Raw genomic sequence first — 21,270 nt, forward strand, 5'->3', positions numbered from 1 at the left:
AGGGAAGGCCATTCTAAAACCCTAATTCTAGCCTGATTTAGCCATTCCTTTACCACAAAATATGGAGCAGTTTGGCCACAATACATAGCAATATGCTTGGAGGAGAAAAAGTGAGGCCTTTAATCCCAGGAACACCAAACCTACTGTCAAGAATGGTGGTGGTAGTATTATGCTCTGGGCCTGTTTTGCCCACAATGGAACTGCTGCTTTACAGAGAGTAAATGAGACCATGAAATAAGAGAATTACCTCCAAATTCTGGTAGCCATCCACAAGCTTCTGCTTGAATTTTTGACTACTCTTGACAAAATTGGTGCAGTTCAACTAAATGTGTTGGTTTTCTGACATGGACTTGTTTCCTCAGCATTGTCCACACATTTAAGTCAGGACTTAGGGAAGGCCATTCTAAAACCTTAATTCTAGCCGGATTTAGCCATTCCTTTACCACAAAAAATGGGAGCTGAAGGAGTGGTGAAGAAACGAGAAAGAAACGAGAAGGAGACACGAGAGAACAAACGGTGCATGCAACGAGGAAGAGAGCGAGACACGGAGGAGCGAGCAGTGCAAAAGTCTGCCTTTTTAGAAAAAATAAGAGTCAAACCTGCTCAAAGCTTGTCCTTCCTGGGTGGTCCACTGAACCCGAGCGGCGACAGGGAAAGTCGTCCACACAGTGAAACTTGCAATAAGAGCTGTGTAGAAATGATTGGAAACTAAGGACAGCCATAACATTATGTTCCCCACAAGTGTATGTACATTTTTGACCAGGACTGTAACGGTACATCCCGCTTCGATCGCCCCGCGCACCTGTCTCGTTCTCTTTCCGCCGACCGTTGTACAGTTTGTGACTGTAAATGAGTCCATGTCCGACTTGGACTTGAACACACCGCCAACAGAGCGCCGATGCTTCGATTTCTGTTCCATTATTTTCTTGGTGACCAGCTCTGTTTGTATGAAGCCAAGAGAGGAAGGTGAGATTCCTTTGCAGCCTGTAGTTGATCAAACCTTTGATGTACACCATGATAATAAATCTATTTAGCTGTTTATTAAAGCACTCCAGTGATTTGGAAGCATCAAGTTCTCCATGAAGGGGCGTTGGGGAAATAATGGAAAACACCAGTGGGAAAGTAAGTCAAAGTATTTGTCATTTATGATGTTTAAATTTGTTTTTGAGCGACATTTTTTATCCTGAATATTTGCTTTAATATACTACTGATAATCATATGAAAAGTACAGTTTGGACACATTTTTTTTTCTTTTATATTATTTTTTTGAATTTATTAAATAACGTTTATGACAACCTTTTTTTTCCAAAACACAGATAGAGTGGCCGTGCTGGCAAGTTGAGGGTTCCAGGTTCGATCCCCGCTTCTACCCTGCCTTGGGCAAGACACTTTACACACCGGCTCCCAGTTACACCCACACTGGTTTAAATGTAACTTAGATATTGGGTTTCGCTACGTAAAAGTGCTTTGAGTCACTAGAGAAAAGCGCTATATAAATACAGTTCACATTTTTATGATTTGATGGGGTCCCAGGGACCCCATTTTACAAATTCCTAGCACCAACACTGAGTACAGGCCGAAAGTGTTGGTAGATTGGCCGTGCCAGCAACTCCAGGGTTCCAGGTTCGATCCCCGCTTTGACCCTGCCGTTGTGTCCTTGGGCAAGACACTTTACCCACTTGCTCCCAGTGCCACCCACACTGGTTTAAATGTAACTTAGATATTGGGTTTCGCTATGTAAAAGCGCTTTGAGTCACTAGAGAAAAGCGCTATATAAATACAGTTCACATTTTTATGATTTGATGGGGTCCCAGGTACCCCATTTTACAAATTCCTAGCGCCAACACTGAGTACAGGCTAAAAGTGTTGGTAGATTGGCCGTGCCAGCAACTTGAGGGTTCCAGGTTCGATCCCCGCTTCGACCCTGCCGTTGTGTCCTTGGGCAAGACACTTTACTCACTTGCTCCCAGTGTCACCCGCGCTGGTTTAAATGTATCTTAGATATTGGATTTCGCTATGTAAAAGCGCTTTATAGTCACCAGAGAAAAAGCGCTATATAAATATAATTCACTTCACATTTTTATGACCTGAAAGGGTCCCAGGGACCCCATTTTACAAATTCCTAGCACCAACACTGAGTACAGGCTAAAAGTGTTGGTAGAGTGGCCGTGCCAGCAACTTGAGGGTTCCAGGTTCGATCCCCGCTTCTACCCTGCTGTTGTGTCCTTGGGCAAGACACTTTACTCACTTGCTCCCAGTGCCACCCGCGCTGGTTTAAATGTAACTTAGATAGAGAAAAAGCGCTATATAAATATAATTCACTTCACATTTTTATGACTTGATGGCATTTTACAAATCCCTAGCGCCAACACTGAGTACAGGCCGAAAGTGTTGGTAGATTGGCCGTGCCAGCAACTTGAGGGTTCCAGGTTCGATCCCCGCTTCGACCCTGCCGTTGTGTCCTTGGGCAAGACACTTTACCCACCTGCTCCCAGTGCCACCCACACTGGTTTAAATGTAACTTAGATATTGGGTTTCGCTATGTAAAAGCGCTTTGAGTCACTAGAGAAAAAGCGCTATATAAATATAATTCACTTCTCATTTTTATGACTTGATGGCATTTTACAAATCCCTAGCGCCAACACTGAGTACAGGCCAAAAGTGTTGGTAGAGTGGCCGTGCCAGCAACTCCAGGGTTCCAGGTTCGATCCCCGCTTATACCTTAGTCACTGCCTTTATGTCCTTGGGCAAGACACTTTATTCACCTGCTCCCAATGCCACCCGCACTGGTTTAAATGTAACCTAAATATTGGGTTTCGCTATGGAAAAGCGCTTTGAGTCACCAGAGAAAAGTGCTATATAAATACAGTTCACTTAACATTTTTATGATTTGATGGGGTCCCAGGGACCCCATTTTACAAATTCCTAGCACCAACACTGAGTACAGGCCGAAAGTGTTGGTAGAGTGGCCGTGCCAGCAACTTGAGGGTTCCAGGTTCGATCCCCGCTTCTACCCTGCTGTTGTGTCCTTGTGCAAGACACTTTACCCACCTGCTCCCAGTGTCACCCACACTGGTTTAAATGTAACTTAAATATTGGGTTTCGCTATGTAAAAGCGATTTGAGTCACTAGGGAAAAGCGCGATATAAATACAGTTCACTTCACATTTTTATGATTTGATGGGGTCCCAGGGACCCCATTTTAATAATTCCTGGCGCCAACAGTGAGTACAGGCCAAAAGTTTGGACACACCTCCTCGTTCAATGTGTTTTCTTTATTTTCATGACTATTTACATGGTAGATTGTCACGGAAGGCATCAAAACTATGAATGAACCCATGTGGAGTTATGTACGTAATAAAGAAAACATGTTCTACATTCTAGTTCCATCAAAATAGCCTCCCTTTGCTCTGATTCCGGCTTTGCACACTCTTGGCATTCTCTCCATGAGCTTCAACCTGGAATGGTTTTCACTTCACAGTTGTGCTTGAAGTTCATCCAGAGAATGCTAAGAGTGTGAAAAGCAGTAGTTTGAGCAAAGAGTGGCTATTTTGAAGAAACTGCAATATATTGTTTCACTTTTTTTTGTTAAGTACATAACTCCACATGTTAATACAGTTGTGATGCTTTCAGTGACAATCTACAATGTAAATAGTCATGAAAATAAAGAAAACACATTACATTAGCAGCTGTGTCCAAACTTTTGGCCTGTGCTGTATTTTAGATGTAGAAAATATTAAATATGTAATATTATAAGAATAAACTTTATCTAAACTAAATTTGGTGATCACAGGTTATGATGACTATGTGCGTATGACGGTGCTGGATTTTGTGAACTCATACAAAACTTTTCTTTGTTTTGGCACTAAAATGTTACAACTGTGAGTTCAAAGAGAAACGTGTGAGAGATTCCGGAACTACTCATAAGCCACAACATATGTAGGGTTTTTACGATGGTTAACAATCGAACCTGGAACCTTGAAGTTGCTGGCACAGCCACACTACCAACACTTTTGGCCTGTACGCAGTGCTGGCGCTAGGAATTTGTAAAACGGGGCCCCGGGACCCCATCAACGCTTGGGGTGCGAGAGGTCTCGGCTTCACATCCCGGACAAGCCCCCAATTATGTTCCAGATGATCGGGACTTACTTGTTCGATGGACTGCTTATTTAGCACACAGACATTAGCGCAAGTTAAGCGAGTCGCGGTGAACAAGCGGGGGAGAGAGCTTCCGGCTCTACCTCCAGGGCTTTGACATCTGGGCACCACTCGACTGACCAATCAGAGCTTATAACCAATCGGTGAATTAGTGAAGTTAATTATATTTTATATAGTAACTCAGAGCACTTTTACACAGTGAAAGCTGATATCTAAGTTACATTTAAACAAGTGTGGGTGGCACTGGGAGCAGGTAGGCAAAGTGTCTTGCCCAAGGACACAACGGCAGTAACTAGGATGGCGGAAGCGGGGATCGAACCTGGACCCCCCCAAGTTGCTGGCACGGCTACTCTACCAAATAGATGAAAGACTCAGTAAATTAAATACGTGCGAGGTTGTTACCAACCAGAAAAATACTCGGAGACCACAGACCTCCACTCCCATTAGTAGAACCAATCCTGAACCCTGACAGTGATCCATTTCTCACAAAAATGTCATCACTTATTTGTTATCCTATTTCTGACATTTCCCGAAAGTTTAATCAAAATGTTATCTACAGCGGAATGAAAGAACCGCTGTGAACCCTCCTGTCAGGCATCTACCCTTTTTGTCTCTGTGGGTGGAGGTGGAGTCTCTAACCGACACCAACAGAAAAGTAGAGGCTTGTAACATAAACGTAAAGCGACGTCATAGAAATGATTCAGTTAGCCCCAGACAAAAGTTGCAAGATATACCATTTGGAGTTATGTTCCATCCATCCATCTTTAACCGCTTATACAGAATTGGGTCGCTGGGACAACAGCTCTAGCTGAGACCCCCAGACTTTCCTCTCCAGAGCAACATTAGCATCAACTTCCCCCTGGGGAATCCCGAAGCATTCCCAGGCCAGAGAGAAAATGTAATCCCGCATCTGGTCCTTAGCCTGCCGCAAGTGAGGTCCGTGGGGTAGAAAGAGAGGCGACAAGGTCTGTGTCCAGGTGGGGGTCGAGGATCGAGGGAGGCAGTCGAGATCCAGGGCAACGGAAGGAAATCACTGTGGGCACAAGGGAGAAGACGGGGGACAAATCACACCACGGAGAGGAAACGCGGAGAGAGAGCATGAAGCTTGTTGCTTACGGTTCACCATCGAGAAACTAAGGTCCCGCAAGGTCGTAAGGTCCACTGGTCCTTATACCGCTCACCCTCATCTTTCCCAGGTGTGCAGATTGCTGGTGGTCTGCAGGCTTGTCGCTGCGTGGACGTGCTGCGCTCAGCGTGAACAAGGGCGTGTCCGAGCGCGTTGCCAGTAGAGGTCCCAGCAGAGGAAGCAAAGAGAGAGAGCATAAAGTTTGTTGCTTACGGTTCACCATCAAGAAACTAAGTTCCCACAAGGATCCGAGTTTTCACTGGTCCTTATACCACTCACCCTCATAAATCCAGGTGTGCAGATTGCTGAACGCCTGCAGGCTTGTCGCTGCGAGGATGTGCTGCGCTCAGCGCGAGCAGGGGCAGCTCCGGCTGCTGAGGAAAAAACGGATTTAAGTCCATGCCGTGACACTCGGGATCTTTGTGTGTCGTCTGCATGTTCTCCCCGTGACTGCGTGGCTTCCCTCTGGGTACTCCGGCTTCCTCCCACCTCCAAGGACATGCACCTGGGGATAGGTTGATTGGCAACACTAAAATGTTCCCTAATGTGTGAATGTGAGTGTGAATGGTGTCTGTCTATCTGTGTTGGCCTTGCGATGAGGTGGCGGCTTGTCCAGGGTGAACGCCGCCTTCCGCCCGAATGCTGCAAAATGGATGGATGCATGGACTTAAAAATATCTCATTCTCACGCTACTAAAACCATTTTTTACATAGATTTTTATTTTCCTTTCCTGAAGTCCTCTCGTTTGAAGTCTTCATAAGGTGTGCTGGCTAGCTCCAAAGGGAATAAGCGGTAGAAAATGGATGGATGGATGGATGGATGGATGGATGGATGCATGGACTTAAAAATATCTCATTCTCACGCTACTAAAACAGTTTTTTATGCAGATTTTTATTTTCCTTTCCTGAAGTACTTCCATTTGAAGTCTTCATAAGGCTTGCTGGCAAGATCCAAAGGGAATAAGCGGTAGAAAATGGATGGATGGATGGATGGATGCATGGATTTAAAAATATCTCATTCTCACGCTACTAAAACCGTTTTTTATGTAGATTTTTATTTTCCTTTCCTGAAGTCCTCCTGTTTGAAGTCTTCAATGTTTATTTATATAGCCCCAAATCACAAATGTCTCAAAGGACTGCACAAATCATTACGACTACGACATCCTCGGAAGAACCCACAAAAGGGCAAGGAAAACTCACACCCAGTGGGCAGGGAGAATTCACATCCAGTGGGACGCCAGTGACAATGCTGACTATGAGAAACCTTGGAGAGGACCTCAGATGTGGGCAACCCCCCCCCCCCCCTCTAGGGGACCGAAAGCAATGGATGTGGAGCGGGTCTAACATGATACTGTGAAAGTTCAATCCATAGTGGCTCCAACACAGCCGCCAGAGTTCAGTTCAAGCGGATCCAAGATAGCAGCGAGAGTCCCGTCCACAGGAAACCATCTCAAGCGGAGGCGGATCAGCAGCGTAGAGATGTCCCCAACCGATACAGGCGAGCGGTCCATCCTGGGTCCCGACGAGCGGTCCATCCTGGGTCTCGACTCTGGACAGCCAATACTTCATCCATTGTCATCGGACCGGACCCCCTCCACAAGGGAGGGGGGGACATAGGAGAAAGAAAAGAAGCGGCAGATCAACTGGTCTAAAAAGGAGGTCTATTTAAAGGCTAGAGTATACAGATGAGTTTTAAGGTGAGACTTAAATGTCTTCATAAGGTGTGCTGGCAAGCTCCAAAGGGAATAAGCGGTAGGAAATGGATGGATGGATGGATGGATGGATGGATGGATGGGCAAGCACATAGCATCTGCCGGCATTTGTTTTGTTTTTTGTCTGTCAGTCTACCCCAGGGCAGCTGTGGCTACTGATGTAGCTTACCACCACCAGGTGTGAATGAATGTTGAGTCCTACTCTTGTGTGAGCGCTTTGAATGTTTAGAAAAGCACGATATAAATCTAAGTTATTATCATTATTATTATTATTGTGCTCCATGAAGTCCCCTCAGTATCACAGCCTGTCTAAACGGACTCATGGAGACCTGGTTGCTCTGCGTTTGCGGCTTTTACGGACTCTCAAGAGCACAGGAGTGGAGACAAGCGTTGCCTCTCAGCGAGAACAGGGGAAGAGGGGGGCTGGGGGGGGGGGGGGGGGGGTCATTACAGTCATTACATTAGTGGTTTATTTTTAGAGCTGCGTCAAAGAGCGCTCTTCGGTTGCTCCATGTCGTTCAACTTCTGCAGTGCACTCACACCAGTTTCTCAAGGACGTGTAGTGAGTAATGTTTCATTGCTTCGCCATGTTGCATTATGTCCTACTAGACTTGAACACTAATGCTGTTTTCGTCCATCTTCTTCCACTTACTTGAAGTCGGCCTAGTGGTTGGAGTCATACTAAGGACTTTAAGAATGGGACCCATTACCTCCCTGCTTGACAGTCAGCATCAAGGGTTGGAATTGGGGGTTAAATCACCAAACATGATCCCCGGGCGCAGACACTGCTGCTGCTCACTGCTCCCCTCACCTCCCAGGGTGGGATCGAGGGTGGTGGGTCGAATGCAGAGAATAATTTTGCCACACCTAGTGTGTGTGGGTGTGACAATCATTGCTACTTTAACTTTTTAACTTTATCCATTTCGAGGCATTTCCAGGCCTGCTGGAAGACAAACTGTATTTTGTGGACCATAGGGCGCACTGGATTATGAGGCACACTGCCAATAAGCGGGTCTACTCAGGTCTTTTTTCATACAAAAGGCGCACCAGAATATTAGGCGCATTAAAAGGGTCCTATTATGTTTTTTTCTAAATATAAAACACTATCTTGTGGTTTACATAACAAGAGATGGTGGTTCTTTGGTGAAAATGTTGCATAGACCATTTTCAATCAATCAATCAATCAATCAATCAATGTTTATTTATATAGCCCCAAATCACAAATGTCTCAAAGGACTGCACAAATCATTACGACTACAACATCCTCGGAAGAACCCACAAAAGGGCAAGGAAAACTAAGTGGGCAGGGAGAATTCACATCCAGTGGGACGCCAGTGACAATGCTGACTATGAGAAACCTTGGAGAGGACCTCAGATGTGGCCAACCCCCCCCCCCTAGCGGACCGAAAGCAATGGATGTGGAGCGGGTCTAACATGATACTGTGAAAGTTCAATCCATAGTGGCTCCAACACAGCCGCGAGAGTACAGTCCAAAGTGGATCCAACACAGCAGCGAGAGTCCCGTCCACAGGAAACCATCCCAAGCGGAGGCGGATCAGCAGCGTAGAGATGTCCCCAACCGATACACAGGCGAGCGGTCCATCCTGGGTCTCGACTCTGGACAGCCAGTACTTCATCCATGGTCATCGGACTAGACCCCCTTTCTTAAAAAAATAAAAAAACAAAACAAAACAAAGTAACAGGATGAAAATACATTCCCTTTTTTTTTTTTTTCCGTCACGGAATTTTCCGGTTGGTCCTTCAAGTTTGGCATTTTCAAGTAGCTTTCTGACAATCGCTTCAGGATGTGCTGTTTTGTGTGCGGGTTGTATTTACGTGGCTCACCTTCGACGGCGTCTTCTCCCAGTCATCTTTGTTGTAGCCGTGTAGCGTGCAAGGACGGGAGTGAAAAAAGTGTCAAAAGATGGCGCTAACTTTTTTAATGACATTCAGACTTGACTTCGATCAATAACGGAGCAGCATCTCCTCATCCGTGGTTCACTTGTGCAACAACAACACCCGGAAATGTGTCCCGTGAAAAACAGTCCGACTGGATCACTTTAATAACTAAAGTTACTTGGGTGAATAATGTAAACTCACTACACCGTGTAGCCGTGTAGCGTGCAAGGACGAGAGTGGACAAAGTGTCAAAAGATGGCGCTAACTTTTTTAATGACATTCAGACTTGACTTCGATCAATAACGGAGCAGCATCTCCTCATCCGTGGTTCACTTGTGCAACAACAACACCCGGAAATGTGTCCCGTGAAAAACAGTCCGACCGGAACACTCTAATAACTAAAGTTACTTGGGTGAATAATGTAAACTCACCACACCGGTATGTTTTAGCGTCATGGCGAGTCAACTGACAGATGTAAGTAAGAACTTTACACTACTTTATATTAGAAATGGCAACAGTAGTGAATGCCACATAAGAAGCTATAAATAAAGAACAAACGGTTCAGTGTCTACACGGACTATAATGGCGCACGCGCTCAAATTTTCAGGATTTATGCAGATCCCAAATACACATTAGCAGGTACAAGAAGGTAAGAAAAGTTGTTTTTGCATAATAGTGTGAAACAAAATGCAACTAATAGGTGCCATTTTGCGGTCCTTCTAGACACACCGTAATAATACTCGTATGTTTAATGTGCCAACAATCCATCAAACGGTGCGGCTTCATTGCTTACCGAAGTCAAACTCAAAATATTTTGACAGATTTTTGAGCGCCGTGTGCAGTGATCTACATTCTCAATGGTAGTGTTTTTTACCGGCGTCATCTTGCAGTTTACACGTATCTCTTATGTATGACTGCCATACTGGTCCAACTTATCATTACAGCATGTACCAAATAAAATTGCTTCGAGGTCAGTAAGCACAACCAGAAATATGCCGTACATTAGGCGCAACCCTATAAAGCGCACTGTCGATTTTTGAGAAAATGAAAGGATTTTAAATGTGCCTTGTAGTCCGAAAAATACGGTAGTTTCTCCACCGTGTCCAGGGTCTTCCTTGTGGTCTCCTACTGGTCGGACGCGCCCCAAACACCTACGGGGGAATTCTGACCAGATGCCCGGACCATCTCATGACGTGGAGGAGTAGCGGCTTTACTTTGAGCTCCTCCCCGATGACAGAACTGCTCACCCTATCTCTAAGGCAGAACCACGCCACCCGATGGAGGAAAACTAATTTCGGCCGCTTGTACCCGTGATCTTGTCCTTTCAGTCATAACCCAAAGCTCATGACCAAAGGTGAGAACGGGAACGTAGGACAACCGGTAAATTAAGAGCTTTGTCTTTCGGCTTAGCTCCTTCTTCACCACGACGGATCGATACAGGGCCTGCATCACTGCCGACGCCGCACCGATCCGCCTGTCGATCTCACCATCCACTCTTCCCTCACTCGTGAACAAGACTCCGAGGTACTTGAACTAGTCCACAAACCCTGGATGGCGCTCTACCCTTTTCCGACTGGGACTCATAAGTGGTGATTTTCACTCCAGTCGCTTCAAACCCAGCTGCGAACTGATCCAGTGAGAGCAGAAGACCCTGGTCAGATGAAACCACCGGGATCACATCATCCGCAAAAAGCAGAGACCTAATCCTGCAGAAACCCAACTGTGGTCTTTCCATATTTACCAAATATATCAACGCCTTTACCAAGCTCTAACAGTTGTTTCCTTGGCTTCCACCGGTTTGTCTTCAGCACTGATGTTCCGCATGGTTCAGTTCTAGAAGCATGCTTCACATACGTGAAGAAAAATTGTCCAAACATCACATTGGCAAGCACTTTAGTGATGGAGGCAAGGAGATCACTTTGATTATTAAACCGTAAATAAATACCATAAAATGCAGATTGCAAGTACTAAATGGGGTTAAGACAACAAAGCATCATTTATGTTTGAGTAGTCTTTATTGAAGATGTCCAAGCAAATTAATACACAGCAAAATGGTTGTGGGGGTGGGGGGGGGGGGGGTTGTGGGGGGACAGTGCAGGCATCCAATTAAACCAATGAGCTCAAGAGGTTAAAATAAATGGGAGAATTGGAAAACCGAAGGATGGCACAGTTTTTCAGCTGTCTTCGCATTCATCTTTTTTAAGGTGGTACAGAGTAAATGTTTTCTTCCAAGTTTTCAGAAAGTTAAGGACTAAAGCGAGAGCATGGCTGTCAGGTAGAACAATGGTAATGGATCCAGAGCCCAAGCTGGAAAGTGTGATGGATTCTTGAAGTTTGGTCTTTAATGTTTCCTCTTGCTGGATTTCTCGATGGTAGTTTCCACCACCATGGACGTCTCCTCGTAACCTTTGAGTTTGCGGCCGTCGGAGAACTTCTCCACAGACTCCACCACCACCTTTTCGTAGCTCATGGCATCTGGGGTAAAGCTACTGGAGCTGGAGCTGGAGCCGGAGCCGGAACTGGAGCCAGAGCTGGAGCTGGTGCTGGTGCTGGTGCTGGAGCTGGAGCTGGAACTGGAGCTAGAGCTGGTGCTGGGGGCCCGGGGTGTTGATTTTGGAGAAGCCCTGCTTGGTCCATCATCATCTTTGTTCTTCTTTGGCTTGGTGGGATCCCCAGTTGGGTCTTTAGGTTCAGGAGATGGCTGGACTGGGCCTGGATCTTTAGGTGGAGGGTCAGGCTCTTCATTCTTCTTGACCTTGCCTTTGCCGCCAGTGTCCTTCCCTTTTCCTCCACTGGCATCTTCCTTACTCCCCCCAGCGTTAAAAGGAGGGGTTGGACCAGGAAGTTTAGGCTGAGGAGGTTCAGGGGACAGTGTGCTCCGTCCTAGAGGTTGGTCTTTGATTGTGACAACGATGTGTCCGGAGGATGGTGTGGAAGTGTAGAAGCAAGGGTCCAGGTGGCTTCCTTCGCCGCTCACGAGGACGTAACGCCCCTTTGTGTAGAAGTCTGCGATCGGCTCAGGCTTCCTGTACTTCCTCATTCGATCCCTGACGATGTTGCACAGCGTGTCAAACGCCTTGCTGATCTGCGCTCCATCTGGCACATCCTGCGGAGATACTCCAGCAAACACGGGCCTCTCCTCGGTCCTGCTCACACTCTCCTCCTGGCCTTCAACCAAGGGCGTCTCCTTGGCATCTTCCTCTGGAGTCTCCCCAGCGGCGCCTCGGTCCACTTGACCATTGTCAATCACGTCTCTTGGGGTTAGCTCCTTCTTCTTTTGGACTTTCTTGGCCATGATCTTTTGACGGGGCTTTACGTTGCTGATGTCTTGTATAGCAAGAGTGATATCTATGAACACATAATGCCTTTTAGTGGTTAGCCAGGAGTAGATTTGCACAGTTGATATACAGCACTTACCTCGCCCCCTGTTTGAGGCGGAGGGGGTGTGAGAGTAGTGGTAGCTGGTGGTAAACAGGGTGATGGGGCTGCCGATTATTGCGGAGTTCAACCTGTGAATAAAGAAAAGACCAGAAGTTGTCAATGAACATTAGTACTGAAACCTTTTCTCACTGCCTTTGAAGTTCTAAATGAATGTCACCAAGGAATGGGGGAACGTTTAGACTTTTGGGGTGAAATCTAAACCGTAACAGAGCGTTTTCCGTTCGGGCTCCAGTACTCTGGAATGCCCTCCCGGTAACAGTTTGAGATGCCACCTCAGTAGAAGCATTTAAGTCTCACCTTAAAACTCATCTGTATACTCTAGCCTTTAAATATAACTCCTTTTTAGACCAGTTGATCTGCCGCTTCTTTTGTTTTTTCTCCTATGTCCCCCCCTCCCTTGTGGAGGGGGTCCGGTCCGATGACCATGGATGAAGTACTGGCTGTCCAGAGTCGAGACCCAGGATGGACCGCTCGTCGGGACCCAGGATTGACCGCTCGCCTGGTTCGGTTGGGGACATCTCTACGCTGCTGATCCGCCTCCGCTTGAGATGGTTTCCTGTGGACGGGACTCTCGCTGCTGTCTTGGATCCGCTTGAACTGAACTCTCGCGGCTGTGTTGGAGCCACTATGGATTGAACTTTCACAGTATCATGTTAGACCCGCTCCACATCCATTGCTTTCGGTCCCCTAGAGGGGGGGGTTGCCCACATCTGAGGTCCTCTCCAAGGTTTCTCATAGTCAGCATTGTCACTGGCGTCCCACTGGATGTGAATTCTCCCTGCCCACTGGGTGTGAGTTTTCCTTGCCCTTTTGTGGGTTCTTCCGAGGATGTTGTAGTCGTAATGATTTGTGCAGTCCTTTGAGACATTTGTGATTTGGGGGTATATAAATAAACATTGATTGATTGATGGTGTAACCGGTGGGTAAGTGTAATCCACAATTCCAGGACTGTGTCGTCAAATATTTTTCAGGGACTCACTTCACCCTGTTGTGCTAAAATTTGTTTCAGTCTGACAAGTATGCCGTCAGCTACATGAGCCACTGACTATTTTCTGCCTTAGGTTGGTTCTGTATCAAAGGCACAGGAGAATAAACGCCTTATTTGCAGAAACGTTGCTTGATTTCTGCGTGAAACAGGCTAAAACTTGAAATTGGATCTTTCTGAGACTTTTTGGACACCTGCAAGCTTGCAACTTTGTGGGATTTGTTTAAGTAGTCCTTCAAAGGGCCTGTTGCACAAAATGAGTTCGATGAAACCCAAAAAGCGAAGAACGAGCTGGAACTCAATTCTCTGTCACAGAGTTCCTGCATATTTGCCAAGTGTAGGCAGACATAACAGAGGTCCTGGCCTTTATTTGCCAAAGAACCCAGTGAAAGGTTAAAGTTAGGCACAACATGAGTATTGAACGTCATACCCTAATCCGAGGATCATATCTCAGGTTGTGTCGTTCAACAAGCGTGAAAGGGTTCTACAGATTGTAGTCGACATCCAGATAGTTCCTTCATATTCAATTGGACATTTCCCCAAAATGACGTGGCAACCCTCATCCGAGGTTTGCGCCTACCTGTTATCCTCGTTCTCGATGATCCTCTTGTATCGCTCCAGCTCGTTCTCCAGAGACGTCTGGTACATGGCCAAGTGGCGACACTCGCTGGTGAACTTTTCCAAGCACCTTTCCGCTTCTTCGATCTCCTTGCGCAGGGACTCGATTTGCTCGTTGTACAGCTGGATCTCATTGTCGAAACTCTCCTGGGTGCCCCTGATGGCCTGCTCCATCATGGCAGCCTGAGAGAGACACACAATTGTGCGTTTTTAATCAAGACTCTCTGATTGAGTTATTTGTGAGTGTTAAAAATGCCCGGGAGGATATTTAACACGGTCATCAATTCGGCACATGAGCGTTGTGTTGCTAATTCAGTATGGGGTGTGTCGAGAATTTGAGCATGACTTAGGAAGTACACCGTACACGGCGTATGGAAGTGTAGGGAAGCTAATTTTTGTGATTATTGTCAAGGCGTACATACAACACATAATTAGGTTATGCAGACATTTGTAACAAATTCGGCCTTGCCTGACATCTAGTGGTGAATGTTTGTTATTGGCATATTGGCAAGAAGGAGAAAACTGATTAGCCCATCCATCCATCCATTTTCTACCGCTTATTCCCTTTTGGGGTCGCGGGGGGCGCTGGCACCTATCTCAGCTACAATCGGGCGGAAGGCGCCAATATTTGTTATTATTTAATACGCAAAAAAGGGGGGAAATATCTATAAAATACTGTTAATATGGCAAGAAAAAATATGAATATGATGAATTTCAAATATATATATATATATATATATATATATATATATATATATATATATATATATATATATATATATATATATATATATATATATATATTAACAAATAAATGGAGACTAGCAACAACTTAATTTTTGTAATATTGCTACCAATCAGTCAGTAGCTAGTCTTGATTCAATTATTGTTTTGTATTTGTAATTTTGTATTAATACACTTGGATGTTATCCAAGTTACAGTATTCACTATGATTGCGGGATATTTTAATGTTATTGTGGTTTTGCTGACATCTAGTGGTGAATGTTTGTTATTGGCATATTGGCAGCAAGGAGAAAAAATATTTGGCAATATTTGTTACTATTTAATACACAAAGAAGCTGGAACACATCTCTAAAATATTGTTAATATGGCAAGAAAAAATATTGACATGATAAATTTCAAATATATTTATTAAAAATAAATGGAAACGAGCGACAACTTAATTTTGTTGAGCAATTGTTGTAATGTTGCTACCAATCAGTCAATAGCTAGTCTTTTTTAATTATTGTTTTTAATTTTTAATTACTGTACTAATACACTTTAATGTTATCCAAGTTACAGTATTCACTATGATCGTGGGATATTTTAATGTTATTGTGGTTTTTGCTGACATCTAGTGGTGAATATTTGTTATGGGCGTATTGGCAGGAAGGATACAAATAATTAGCCAATATTTGTTATTATTTAATAAACACAGAACGGGGGAGAAAATCTATAAAATATTGTAATATGACAACAGAAAAATATTGATTTAATTAATTTCAAATATATTTATTAACAAATAAATGGAGACTAGCAACAACTTAATTTTGTTGAGCATTAAGTTTTTGCTAGTTAATAAAAATATTTGAAATTAATTGTATCAATATTTTTGTTTTGTTGCTACTCAGTATCTGGTCTTGTTTTAATCATTGTTTTGCATTTGTAACTACTGTACTAATACAGTGTTACAATTGCATCCAAGTTGCAGTATGTAATATGATAGTGAGATATTTTCATGATAATTTGGTTTTTGCTGACATCTAGCGGCTGTTTTGTGCCACTGCACCATTATAAAGACAGGTCTGTATAATAAAGGACACATAAATAATAACAAATATATGAAAATATTACATTAGATATATTCTCATAATCATACAAAATAATTAAAAAATAGCTATGTTTCTCGCACGATTGATATAATTTCGCCACCATTGTGGTATTTTATTATTATTAATTAACTGGCAGTTAATTAGTTGGTTGTCTCACAAGAAGTTATACTGTACAGTTACTAGTGAAATACAAATAATATAACAAATATTATTTTTATCCAAGATGATGTTCATAATACAAACGAAATTATTATGACACAGAAAGGGATATAATAATAATAGTATTTAAGTCATACTTATTATTATTATTATTATTGTATTAGTGTTTTTTACATACATACAATAATAATATCAATATTAATGTGTGAGTTATAACAATAATAATCATATTTGTAATATAATATTATTACAAATTATTATAGTATTATTATTGTTATTTTTATAATAATATAATATTATTATTGTTTTATTTAAAAAAAAACACTTTACATTGAGTAAACAACCTCAAAGTGCTACAGTGTATTAAAAAAGTTAAAGAAAAAGGTAATAAAAATAAATAAAAACACAAACTAGTATGCATATATCTAAAAAAAAAGGCTTTTTTAAAAAAGAAGGGTTTTTAAGCCTGAGTACTTTTAAGAAAAAGAGCTTATCTACAGGGCTGTGCTGCCACACAAAACAGAGAAAGGACAGGGAAAGTCGACAAGGACACATCCAGACAGGTTAAAAAAAACGTATTTGGAGGAAACACCCTAAGGCGGGGCTGTAAACTCATTTTGATTGATTGATTGATTGATTGATACTTTTATTAGTAGATTGCACAGTACAGTACATATTCCGTACAATTGACCACTAAATGGTAACACCCCAATAAGTTTTTCAACTTGTTTAAGTCGGGGTCCACGTTAATCAATTCACTGACAACCTGGGATTAATCATGATTAGATTTTGGTACTTAGAACTTGCTTAAAAATCCTAAATAAAAGTGACAAGCAGATATAAAACTGTTTGTTTTCATCTCACAAAATAGTTTTGCAATACAGAATATAATAATAAAATTGGTGTTTGTTGTTTGGCTTTTGTGTATTTTCTGATTATGTTTGGACTCTGCCGATCCCTTTGTTTGTGCATTTCCTTGTTTATGTTCGTCACCATGGCTTCATCATCTGTTTCACCTGCACTGGGGCCAGGTGCACACCTGTCTTTGATTAGTGTTTGGTATTCAAGACCGCCTGGAGTTCTTTCTGGACGGTTTGTTTGCTCATGCCACAGTTACGTGTGTCTTCTCTGTTTGATTTCAGCCTGCTAAGTTTTAGCTTAGCTTCCTCACACTTCAAAGGACTTTGAACTCTATCCTTGCTAGCGATTAGCATTTCTCTGTCGGTGCTAAGGCACACCTTTATTTTACCCTTTTGTCAAGTGTTAATTTGTATTTTTATATTGAAAGCAGCTCCTATCTTCATCCTGCTTGCTCCTGTCCTGTGGCATCTTGAGGTGATACCACTCGCGCATCACAATGCGAGCCACACGTTACAATTGGCATCATCAGATAGTCTCGAAGTTTAAAATATGCATTTTTTTTTTCTGTCGAAATTTAAAGAACGAATGCATTTAGTAAAAAAAAAATAGTATTACATTGAAACCTATTTTTTCCCAGGCTTTGCAGGCCAAACAGAGTTATAAAATCATTATTTGAGCATATTAAGTATATAATTCATTATTAGGTCAGTGTTACAAGTAAGTAATGAATACACATTCTCATTAAGATAAGTGAAGTAAATTATATTTATATAGCGCTTTTCTCTAGTGAATTAAAGCATTTTAAATTGTGAAACCCAATATCTAAGTGACATTTAAACCAGTGTGGGTGGCACTGGGAGCAGGTGGGTAAAGTGTCTGGCCCGAGGACACAACGGCAGTGACTAGGGAATCGAACCCGGAACTCTCAAGTTGCTGGCACGGCCCCTCTAGCAACCGAGCTATAAACGGCTTTTTATTGTCCGTATTGAAGGAACGCAAAAAGATTAAATTGATGCAAAAAGCAGCAGTCGCCATGGCAACACGCTCACCTCGGCCTGCAGACGCTGCTTTTGCGCCTGCAGCTGACAGAGGGCGCTCTTGTACTCCTCCAGCTGACTCAGCAGGCCGGGCAGTCGGCGTTGGGCCAACAGCTTCTCTTCTTCCTTCACAGGGAGAAACCACAGCAGTGTTAAAATACAAAAAAAAACTAACAAAAAATGAAGATATTTCATGGGAAACAGCTCTCGCCACGGAGTCATCACGATTATGTGTCCTGACAAGGCGACGGGCAGGGTTTAGTGCGCCCGTATATCTGTTTTTAGCAGATAACCTCACAATAATGTCTGATTGAATGCTTAAAAAAGGAAGGGAATTAAAATAGTTTTTACCGAATGAGACACCTAGAAAGTACATGTAAATAAAGAATGTTTACAATATTCACTAAGAACGATAAAACACTGAATATTAACAACATATGAATATATGACACATTTTACAATCAAGCGAAAATGCAATAAACAGCAAAATATGACTCGCCACAGTCATCAGGATTATGTGTCCTGACAAGGCAAAGGGCAGGGCTTAGTGTGCCCGTGTACCTTGGCTAGCTTGTATTAATGCAGGTCTGGGCAGTTATTTTGACTCGGGGCCAAATTTCAAGGAAAAATGTGTCTGTTTTTAGGAACATTAATACAAAACTTCACAATAATGTCTGATTGAATGCTAAACAATGGAAAGGAATTAAAATAATTTTTACTGAATGAGACACCCAGAAAGTACATGTAAATAAAGAATGTTAACAATATTCTCTATGGAGGATAAAACACTGAATATTGACAACATATGAATATATGATAGACCTGGGCAAATTAAGGCCCGGGGGCCACAAGCGGCCTGTAAAACTTTTCAATCCGGCCCACCGGACAGTCCCAAATATTTCTTTTAGATCTTTAACTGTAAAGTGTTGCTGCCATTATGATGTGCAGTCATGTTTCAAATGAGCATAAGTCTTGAACTACACAGCATATTTCAACGGTTGGAGTCTGCGCTTTTGCTTGATATTTTAGTGACTAATGTTGTCCTTATACCAATATTATTTTGATACTTTTTCTGTACTTTTTCGATACTTTTCTAAATAAAGGAGACCAGAAAAAATTGCATTGTTTGCTATATTTTAACAAAAAATCTTAAGGTGTGGCGGACCTGTGCTTTTCAAAGGCGGTATGGTACCGAATATGATTCATTAGTATCGCTTTACTATACTAATACCCGTATACTGTACAACCCTACTAGTTACTATGGTAATCAGAGCGAGCCTGAAATGTGGCTGTCAGGGACAGACGTGAAAGGAGATTTTTACAAGAAAGTTCTAAAGCTTAGTGATGTTTCACATATATCAGATTGTAGGTGTTTTTTTGTTTTTTTACCCTTCACGTTTATATTTTGCTTTGTTTTTTGCTTTTTTGTTTCATTTAGAAAAATATGTCAATTAAGAGCGGATGTGTTCTCAATATTCAGGGTTTTATCGTTCGTAGAAAAAATACAATTCCATTCCCTTTTTTAAGGAGGTCTGTCTTAACATTTTTAGCATTCAATCAGACTTCATTGTGAGGTTTTGTATTAGTTTTCCTAAAAAATAGATATACCGGCCCCCCAGATACATTTTTTTCTCTAAATTTGGCCCCCGATTAAAAATAATTGCCCAGGCCTGATATATGACATATTTTACAATCAAGCGAAAACGCAACAAAAACGCAACAAACAGCAAAATATGAACGCGAAGGGTAAAAAAAGTTCCAAAAAACACCTACAATCTGATACATCGCTAAGCTTTAGAATTTTGACTCGGGGGGCCAAATTTCAAGGAAAAAATGTGTCTGGGGTCCGCTAGATCTGTTTTTAGGAACACTAATACAAAACCTCACAAAAACGGAATGGAATTAAAATAGTTTTTACCAAATGAGACACCCAAATGTACATGTAAATAAAGAATGTTTACAATATTCACTATGAACGATAAAACACTGAATATGACATATTTTACAATCAAGCAAAAACGCAACAAAAATGCAACAAACAGCAAAATATGAACGCGAAGGTTAAAAAAATTCCAAAAAACAACTACAATCTGATACATCGCTAAGCTTTACAATTTTGACTCGGGGGGCCAAATTTCAAGGAAAAAATGTGTCTGGGGTCCGCTAGATCTGTTTTTAGGAACACTAATGCAAAACCTCACAATAATGTCCGATTGAATGCTAAAAAAAACACCTTAAAAAACGGAATGGAATTAAAATAGTTTTTACCAAATGAGACACCCAAATGTACATGTAAATAAAGAATGTTTACAATATTCACTATGAACGATAAAACACTGAATATTAACAACATATGACTATGTGACATATTTTACAATCAAGCGAATATGCAACAAAAATGCAACAAACAGCAAAATATGAACGCGAAGGGTAAAAAAATTCCAAAAAACACCTACAATCTGATACATCGCTAAGCTTTAGAATTTTGACTCGGGGGGCCGAATTTCAAGGAAAAATGTGTCTGGGGTCCGCTAGATCTGTTTTTAGGAACACTAATACAAAACCTCACAATAATGTCTGATCGAATGCTAAAAAAAACACCTTAAAAAACGGAATGGAATTAAAATAGTTTTTACCGAATGAGACACCCAAATGTACATGTAAATAAAGAATGTTTACAATATTCACTATGAACAATAAAACACTGAATATTAACAACATATTTTACAATGAAGCGAAAACGCAACAAAAATACAACAAACAGCAAAATATGAACGTGAAGGGTAAAAAAATTCCAAGAAACAACTACAATCTGATACATCACTAAGCTTTAGAATTTTGACTCGGGGGGCCAAATTTCAAGGAAAAATGTGTCTGGGGTCCGCTAGATCTGTTTTTAGGAACACTAATACAAAACCTCACAAAAACGGAATGGAATTAAAATAGTTTTTACCGAATGAGACACCCAAATGTACATGTAAATAAAGAATGTTTACAATATTCACTATGAACGATAAAACACTGAATATTAACAACATATGACTACAAGACATATTTTACAATCAAGCAAAAACGCAACAAAAATGCAACAAACAGCAAAATATGAACGCGAAAGTTAAAAAAATTCCAAAAAACACCTACAATCTGATACATCGCTAAGCTTTAGAATTTTGACTTGGGGGGCCAAATTTCGAGGAAAAATGTGTCTGGGGTCCGCTAGATCTGTTTTTAGGAACACTAATACAAAACCTCACAAAAACAGAATGGAATTAAAATAGTTTTTACCGAATGAGACACCCAAATGTACATGTAAATAAAGAATGTTTACAATATTCACTATGAACGATAAAACACTGAATATTAACAACATATGACTTAATGACATATTTTACAATCAAGCAAAAACGCAACAAAAATGCAACAAACAGCAAAATATGAACGCGA

The 21,270-nt window shown here is 42.0% G+C and overlaps 1 protein-coding gene across 1 annotated transcript in view; it reads right to left on the minus strand.

The window, feature by feature from the left end:
• Nucleotides 1–10,963: 10,963 nt before the first annotated feature.
• LOC133559733 (filensin) overlaps nt 10,964–21,270 on the minus strand; it is a 28,157-nt gene continuing 17,850 nt past the window's right edge. The window contains exons 5-8 of the mRNA XM_061911778.1: nt 17,839–17,952; nt 13,900–14,120; nt 12,311–12,402; nt 10,964–12,241 (exon numbers count right to left, since the gene is read on the minus strand). Coding sequence (XP_061767762.1) covers nt 11,235–12,241; nt 12,311–12,402; nt 13,900–14,120; nt 17,839–17,952 — 1,434 coding nt within the window. The 3' untranslated portion in view covers nt 10,964–11,234. The remainder of the gene's footprint in view (nt 12,242–12,310; nt 12,403–13,899; nt 14,121–17,838; nt 17,953–21,270) is intronic.

The sequence above is a fragment of the Nerophis ophidion genome, linkage group LG09, assembly GCF_033978795.1.
Source record: "Nerophis ophidion isolate RoL-2023_Sa linkage group LG09, RoL_Noph_v1.0, whole genome shotgun sequence".
Classification (NCBI taxonomy): Eukaryota; Metazoa; Chordata; class Actinopteri; order Syngnathiformes; family Syngnathidae; genus Nerophis; species Nerophis ophidion.